The sequence below is a fragment of the Seriola dumerili genome, unplaced genomic scaffold, assembly GCF_002260705.1.
Source record: "Seriola dumerili isolate Sdu_G_001 unplaced genomic scaffold, Sdu_1.0 BDQW01000052.1, whole genome shotgun sequence".
NCBI classification, from domain to species: domain Eukaryota; kingdom Metazoa; phylum Chordata; class Actinopteri; order Carangiformes; family Carangidae; genus Seriola; species Seriola dumerili.
In genome coordinates this window covers 18,786,098-18,793,411 of record NW_019174307.1, presented here as the reverse complement: position 1 = coordinate 18,793,411, position 7,314 = coordinate 18,786,098, and the positions used below count along the sequence as shown (strand labels likewise).

The following is a 7,314-nucleotide window of genomic DNA, read 5'->3' as shown; positions in this document are numbered from 1 at the left end:
CTTCTGTTTTTTTCCCCCTGACAGGAATGTGTTCCTATGGCCTATTAATAGTTCCCAACAAAATTTCACAGGTCGTGCGTGCGCGTGAGGTGCCTTGCTGTGCTGTGCGCGTGTGTGTGAGAGTTTTTTTTTTTTTTTTTTTTTCTTCCCTCTGCCCGGTTTGGGATTTGCTGGTCGGTGACATGCCTCCCTCCGCCTGGCTCCTTATAGCCCCGGGGAGGCAGGAATCCCGGACGAGTGGTACGGACATCGCCGACGGAGACCGGCGGAGCGTTCCCCTTTAAACACGGTCTTATGACTACAGGCTGCCTCAGTGAGAGACGACCGGAGGACCGGACCACAGACTGACAGCCGGGGAAAAGCAGGGGACTGACTCAGTGACAAGAAACCGGTGACAGTGACTGACAGCCGGGGACAGCAGAGGACACATCTCCCCCTGAAGAGGCTGAATGGTTGGTGCCAGTCCGCGAGAACAAGTGGAGTTAAACGGATACTACCTCACCTGTCTGCAGGTAGGACTGTGTCATCAGAGCTGATCAAGTAGATTTTAAAAAGCATATTAAAAAAATCAATAGTCCATTAAGTCAGAAGGTCAACCTAAAGACACGTATTATTGTCTATGACAATTTATTGGGATTAATCAATTTATGAAGGTATCACAATGTTCTTTTATTCCTACCAAGACTTGTGGTGACCTTTTAGTACTAAGAATAAATTCATAATTTCCATCTCTTTATGCAGTTGTGGAAAAAGTGCTCAGATCCGGTAGCTAAGTGAAAGTATCATTACAACAACTTCAAAGTACAGAAAGTCCTGCATTAAAAATATCTGCATTTAATTCTCTTTGCAGATAATATTTCCATTGGTGTATACAGCCTGTATTACCTTTTAAATATAATAGAGTAGAAGTTTAATGTGGCATATACAATTACTCAAATAAAGTAACAAAGTACTTAAGTACAGTACTTTGTTACTTATGATATACCAATAGGCTAATAATGTTGCAAGTGTATATCCTTCACACAGTGACCTCAGAGCACCTCATGTTATTTGCAGCCTCACTGATTATATTGTGATTATTCTGCTGGATGTAGTTGCATATTTACCAACTTATGTATATATAGATATTGTACCCAAATACAATTCATCAACAATAACAACCTTAAATTATTCTGAGATGAACAGGCAGCTGTTACAGTATTTATTAATATGTCTAATCTTAATATGTCTAATATTGATATAGATTATTATAATATGGCAAATGGCTGCAAAATAGAATAATCAAATCAATGTTCAGTGCAATGGGGTGTTTCAGTGTTATGCAATACATCAGACAAAAGTGTTCACACATGCAAATAAAGAATTTCAACAACAACACAATATAATGATACAAATCGCTGACAGTCAATAGTTGCCCACTGGTTGACCTCACTGACCTCGATCATGTGTTTTTTTTCCTTTGACTTTCTACAGGATTTAGTTTCCCTGACCACCAGTTGCACCCTGAGGACACTTCCCCTCCTGCAGCTCTGAGGAAATGTGTCGCCTGCCGGTGGCTTCACTCTTCATTTGCTTCTGGTTGGTGGAGAGAAGCCACTGCAACGGCAGCCTTCAGGACAGCATGGGAGAGCTGCACACCAGGTTTGCTGTCAGCCTCTATCAGACGCTCACCGAGACAGAGAACAACTCTAACCTGATCGTGTCTCCAGTGAGCGTCTCCTTGTCTCTGGGGCTGCTGCAGCTCGGTGCCAGGGGCAACACGCTGGCTCAGCTGGAGGGAACACTGGGATACAACGTGAACGGTAGGATTCGTCTCCGTTTCTACACACATGGGGACGAATGGGGAGGGGGGGACTTTTATTCAGGTAGCATTAGCTGCTCCTCATGCTGTGAGAGCGAGGTTGGAGAGGTTGTTGGTGGCCCTCAGTGCTGTTGGTACCAGGTGGTGTGGAGTGGTGCTGCTGCTGCTGTTGGCCCTACAGAGCACAGTGGTGTCTGGAGCCATAATACCTGCCTCCACACCAACTCTAATCTCATTAACCACTCCTGCGGCTCGGCCCCAGGGTCGAGAGGTCAGTGTGTTTAATTACAAACAAAATGCCAGTTGCAGCTGCTGTTTCTCTTACCTCCATGATGTGATCTCTTTGTCAGTCAGGGATGGTATTGGTTGATATTGGGCTCGGGTTTAGGAGGATGGCTTGGCACAAAATTTCCAGTTCTAACCAAAAAATAAAAAAGAAAGAAATCATGTCAAATTCAGTCAAGTTGAGCTGCAAGCACAATTTTCATAAATGTGTTCCGTCAGTAAAATTTTCAGAAAATAGTGAAAATGCCAAGCACAATTTCTCAGAGCTCAAGATGATGTTTTCACATTACTTGGTTTGTCCAACCAACAGTACAAAGCTTCAATTTACAATGAAATAGAAAAGAAGATTCTCATGTTTAAGAAGCTGGAAGAAGCAAATGTTTGATGAATAATGTAAGCGATTAATCGATGCTGATTTATCTTCTGGCGATCGGCTTTCTCGTTTCAGCTCTAAAAACATGTATTTGCAAGTTAATAAAACAGCCTGAGGGTCGGTCTGTTGTTATGAAGTTTAGCACTGCTACACAGGAAAGACGCCACCTTTTGGTAGAAATCACACTGTGTAGTAACTGCTCCTAGGAAATACTCATCTGTCTCTTTCTAAGTTTATTATAAAGACAAATTGCGTACATATACCAAGAAACATTGAAGCGTGGAGGCTGATGTAAACATTTACAGAAAGAGCGAATGAAACCAGCAAAACAGCAACAATACACAGTAAGTTCAGCCTCTATTCTCGCCAATACAAGATTATGTTAGCACAAGAATTATTACTCAAGGCGGCTCTATTTCCCGACCTGCAAGGTTGAGCATTAAAAGGTAGAATCGTAATGATAAAGAAAAAGGAGACTATAAATATAAAGAAAGATAGTAGATATAGAGATACGGTAGATTTGGGAAAAAAAACAAACTTATACGCAAGTTAGGATACAGAAAACAAAAAGATAACTATATAGCAACAAGAAAAAGAAATAAAAAAAAGATCAAGCATGAAAGGGGACCAATTTGCAACTGACTGCTTCTGCCTACTCACAATAACTGCTGTGGATTCTTATGAATGAGAGAATCTGTGTTCGCCCTTGAGTTTGGATCATTTCATCTGTAAACGCTCGGAGTTTATCAGATGAGAGGTCAGCAGGTTGAGAGAGTGAGCCGAGCAAAGCTCAAATTAAGTCAAATGAGCATCTGTTTGTGCACAGTCCTGCAGGGATACGGTGTGAATTCAGTTGAATTGTCGCCGAAACAAGCTCGAGGCTGCTGAGTCGGATATATTGAAGTTGTGATTATTTTGTAGAAGGGGTATCACAAGACATTTGTTCACAGCTTTTGAACTTGGTGTGGATTATATTTGTGCAAACAGTGCTGATGATCAGATGTTAAAGCAGAGCAAATGGTTGATAGATACTGAAACTGATAAACAGTTGACAGTGTTTCAGTCTGTCTGTGGATTCACGTGCATACAGCTTTTCTTCTTCAGCTAAGAAAGTTTAAACTGAAGTCTTCTTTTTGCAAAAGACTTCCTACTGCTCGTCACGCAGCGTCACATCTGACCTCTGCGTTTTCCTGTGTTGCAGACGCCCAGGTACAAGACTTCCTGTTGCACTCGCAGGGCGACATGAGCAACACCAGCCAGGGGATGTGGCTGCACCAGACCTGCACATTATTCATCCAGAGCGGTGTCCAGCTCCTGACTGAGTTCACCCAACACGCAGCGGCCTGGGCAAACACCAGTGTGGTCCGAGCCAACTTCAGCCAACCCAACCACACTCGCAACCAGCCGGAGAGATCGGGGCACAACCATGGTAAACGAGTCAGCTTTATACACCAGTTAGAGCTCCACTAATCAGTTTCTTTACACTGAGAATGAATGAAGTTAGCTTGGGTAATAAGCAAACCCACAGAGAATTATCATCAGCCTCTTTTAGTTCCTTGTTTCGGTGTTACAGAACATTAACTGTGTAGTTCAGTCTCATCAGTCTTGTTTCCAGACAATTAATGACTAGCTGGTGAAGGAAGAGGAATATTTGGCAGCTAAGAGACAAAAGATATTTTTCTTAGGAGTTGGGGCAAAGATCAAACCAGAGCTAAAAATGAGAGTTCAGTGGGATGATAATGTGGCTCCGTTCCTGCTGGATGTTCCCTAACATGTCAGCCATTAAAACTTGAGAGAGAGTTATTAGAGTGATTATGAATGGCATGCTGTTATAGAGAGATAATACATCAGGGCTGTGTTTTAGTTTGTTGTGGAGTTGCTCTGCCCCTTAGTGACCAGTTAAATCAAATAATGCAGCTTTAACTTTTCTAATTCTGATTCTTAGGAGCCAAGGAGTGTGTAATAATTCTCTGCATTTTTTTTTAGTGTTAGCTAATAAAAAGTAAGATTAAAGGAAAGTCCAAAACAAATATAGTTTGTAGATAATGTGTTTTTCCAGCTTTCTTATCCTTTCACTTACTACCAATGTCATGGTATCAATTATAGTTTTTCTAAAGAAAGTCTACGGTCAGTACTTTCCTCATCTGTGATATTTTCAGATGCTATTCTTCTGTTCATTGCGTCACAACACTGCAGACTGCTGACTACTAAAAGAGAAGTTGCACGCCCGTTACATTAAACTTTGACCTTCCCTGGTTACCTCTCAGATGAGACGTGGCCCCTCCAGGCAGGAAGCAGCAGCGGGGAGCTGTCGGGCTCGGGCGAGGCCCAGGCAGAGGCCCTGTGGTGGGGCCACCGGCTGCAGATGGCCCTGGTCAACACAGTGGCCTTCAGGGGTGTCTGGCAGAAACAGTTCCTCTTCACCAACACCCAGAACCTCCCCTTCACCCTCTCTGACGGGAGTACCATCAAGGTGCCCATGATGTATCAGGCTACAGAGGTCAGCTTTGGTAAGAGACACAACTGTTAAAATTAACTCCTCATACTGTGAAGTGAATTTTAGATCCTTAATATGCGATTGTCAGTTTTGTCTTTTAGCTTCTCACGTCACTTTAAATAAATGAATAAATGAAACAGTGGAAAAAGTTATAAGCTGCGCAGCTGAACTCGTTGCCCTCCATGGCAGGTCAGTTCAGGACGGCATCAGACCAGCGTTACACCGTGTTGGAGCTTCCGTACCTGGGCCGCTCTCTGAGCCTGCAGGTGGTCCTGCCCAGCGAGAGGAAGACGCCGCTGTCCTCCCTCGAATGCCAGCTCACTGCTCGCCAGCTGGCGTCCTGGGACACTGGCCTGCGCAGAACCAAGATGGACATTTTCCTACCCAGGTAAAGAAGAAAACCTATGCAGTGGATTGAAATAGTGGTTTAGATGGCTCAGACTTGATGTAGATGTTGTTGGTATTTACAGGTTCAGAATGCAGAACAAGTTCAACCTGAGGTCAGTGCTTCCTGCCATGGGCATCAGTGACGCCTTTAACCCGACAGCTGCTGACTTCACTGGAATATCAGGTCAATACATCAATTCATTTCAAAATTAATTCAAAATATTACTGCAGCTCTGCTGGTCAGCTGACAGTTTGTTTCCTCCTGCAGTGGAGGAGGGTCTTTATGTGTCCGATGCCTTCCATGAAGTGAGGATAGAAGTCACAGAAGATGGGACAAAGGCAGCTGCTGCCACAGGTGAGAAAAAGTCCTGTAAAATAATGATACGGAGCAGAATTGAAAGGTTATGATATGAGGTTGCTAAAAGAAAAAGGAATTTCTTACCTTTGCAGCTATGGTGCTACTCAAACGATCCCGTGCTCCTGTCTTCAAGGCGGACCGGCCGTTCTTATTTCTGCTACGACAAGTTAACACAGGTATTTACTATAAACTGTAGAAACTTTGTAAAGATATTGGAGAGATTGACAAACACATTTTTGCTTCTGGTATTTTCATGGCATTTTGTGACAGTTATTAAAAAATAGAATACGCTGACGCTTATTCTGAGGTTTGACTTGATTTATGTAGACTTGATGTGACTGCGATGGATTATACGACTCAAGCAAGTCTGCTAGTGATTTTCAGACCGTAAAAAAATTAACTGAAACTGACAGCGGTCTGTCACAAACAGCCTACATTCAGCAGCAGTCAGATACAATTTTAAGAATGCACGAGTTACATTTAAAGCCCCAATGTGTAGGATTTGAACATATCTGATTTCCTGACCTGTTGGTGGTGTTAAAATACACAGCCACAGGGGCAGTTGGATGAGCGAGCTGAATGCAAGAGAGGATAACAAGTTCCACCGTGTCGTTTTTCCACAAACAAAAAATAAAAAAGACCTTCAGTAGAAATAAAAAGAAGTTGAAATCAGACATTTTCTGCACGTTGTGACTTTGGAATTTAAATGTACAAAAACAGTGACATGACCCCTCAAACTTATATTTGTCATCTTCTGCATTTCAGGATCCGTCTTATTCATGGGCCGAGTGATGAACCCAGCTGACCAAGCGCCCTAAAAAAAAAACACACACACACACACACACACACACACACACACACACACACACACACACACACACACACACACAGACCCCTATTTCACTACTGGTATTTATTTGTGGACCAACAGGAGGGTCCACGGACACTTCAGGAAGAGGGACAATATTTTTGTACATATCTGTAAATAAAATTTTAATACATGTTTTTACACTTTGGGTGTTTCGATCCTTTCTTCCATTATTGCGGATTACAAATTTCTGCCTGACGCTCGGCTCCAAAAATTACCAACAAAGACGCAGAGTCACATCTTTACAGAACACTTTATTTACATGGCCCTTCACAGTGTAAAATAGAAACTTTATTCATGGAAATACTTACAAAAAGGCCATTTTCCACTGAACATTCTCTTTAAATAGTACTCTAGGGTTATTTACATCTTTACAGTGTATTCAAAATACTCTTTTGGTAGCGGCCTCTTCACAAACAAAGACAAGTATGGCAGATTTTGGTCCCTGTCCAAGGAGGGAGGGAACGGAAGAGGGCTGCCCTCTGAATCAGAAATCAACTCTTGACCTCTAGACCTTCATTCGGATTATTTGTGTATATTTGAGAAAATTGAACAGGTTTGAACCAAAAAATATGAGGATTGTTGGAAAAAAAAAATCTTCTGCAACAAAAAGGTAGTTTTCTCTTTTAAATTACATTAAATAAACATTCTCAAATTTACACAAGTGCATTCACGGTTAAGTGACAAGAAGTTGGTTTGAGATTCATGGCGAGGAGAGAGGGAGTTCGGGGTGGGGGTGGGTGGG

The 7,314-nt window shown here is 42.5% G+C and overlaps 1 protein-coding gene across 1 annotated transcript; it reads left to right on the top strand.

Annotated features, from left to right (window-relative positions):
* Window positions 1-249: 249 nt before the first annotated feature.
* Window positions 250-6,548, top strand: serpine3 (serpin family E member 3). Its single transcript, XM_022741149.1, has 9 exons — window positions 250-512; window positions 1,474-1,802; window positions 3,661-3,888; window positions 4,727-4,969; window positions 5,146-5,344; window positions 5,427-5,527; window positions 5,612-5,698; window positions 5,794-5,877; window positions 6,467-6,548. The coding sequence occupies exons 2-9, from the start codon at window positions 1,538-1,540 to the stop codon at window positions 6,517-6,519; spliced, it is 1,260 nt and encodes a 419-aa protein (XP_022596870.1). The 5' UTR covers window positions 250-512; window positions 1,474-1,537; the 3' UTR covers window positions 6,520-6,548.
* Window positions 6,549-7,314: the final 766 nt, after the last annotated feature.

Coding starts and splice junctions, on each gene's coding strand:
- serpine3 (XM_022741149.1), top strand. CDS start 1,538: ATGTGTCGCCTGCCGGTGGCTTCACTCTTCATTTGCTTCTGGTTGGTG. Junction 5,699..5,793: donor AAAGGCAGCTGCTGCCACAG/GTGAGAAAAAGT, acceptor TTACCTTTGCAG/CTATGGTGCTACTCAAACGA. Junction 5,878..6,466: donor GCTACGACAAGTTAACACAG/GTATTTACTATA, acceptor TCTGCATTTCAG/GATCCGTCTTATTCATGGGC.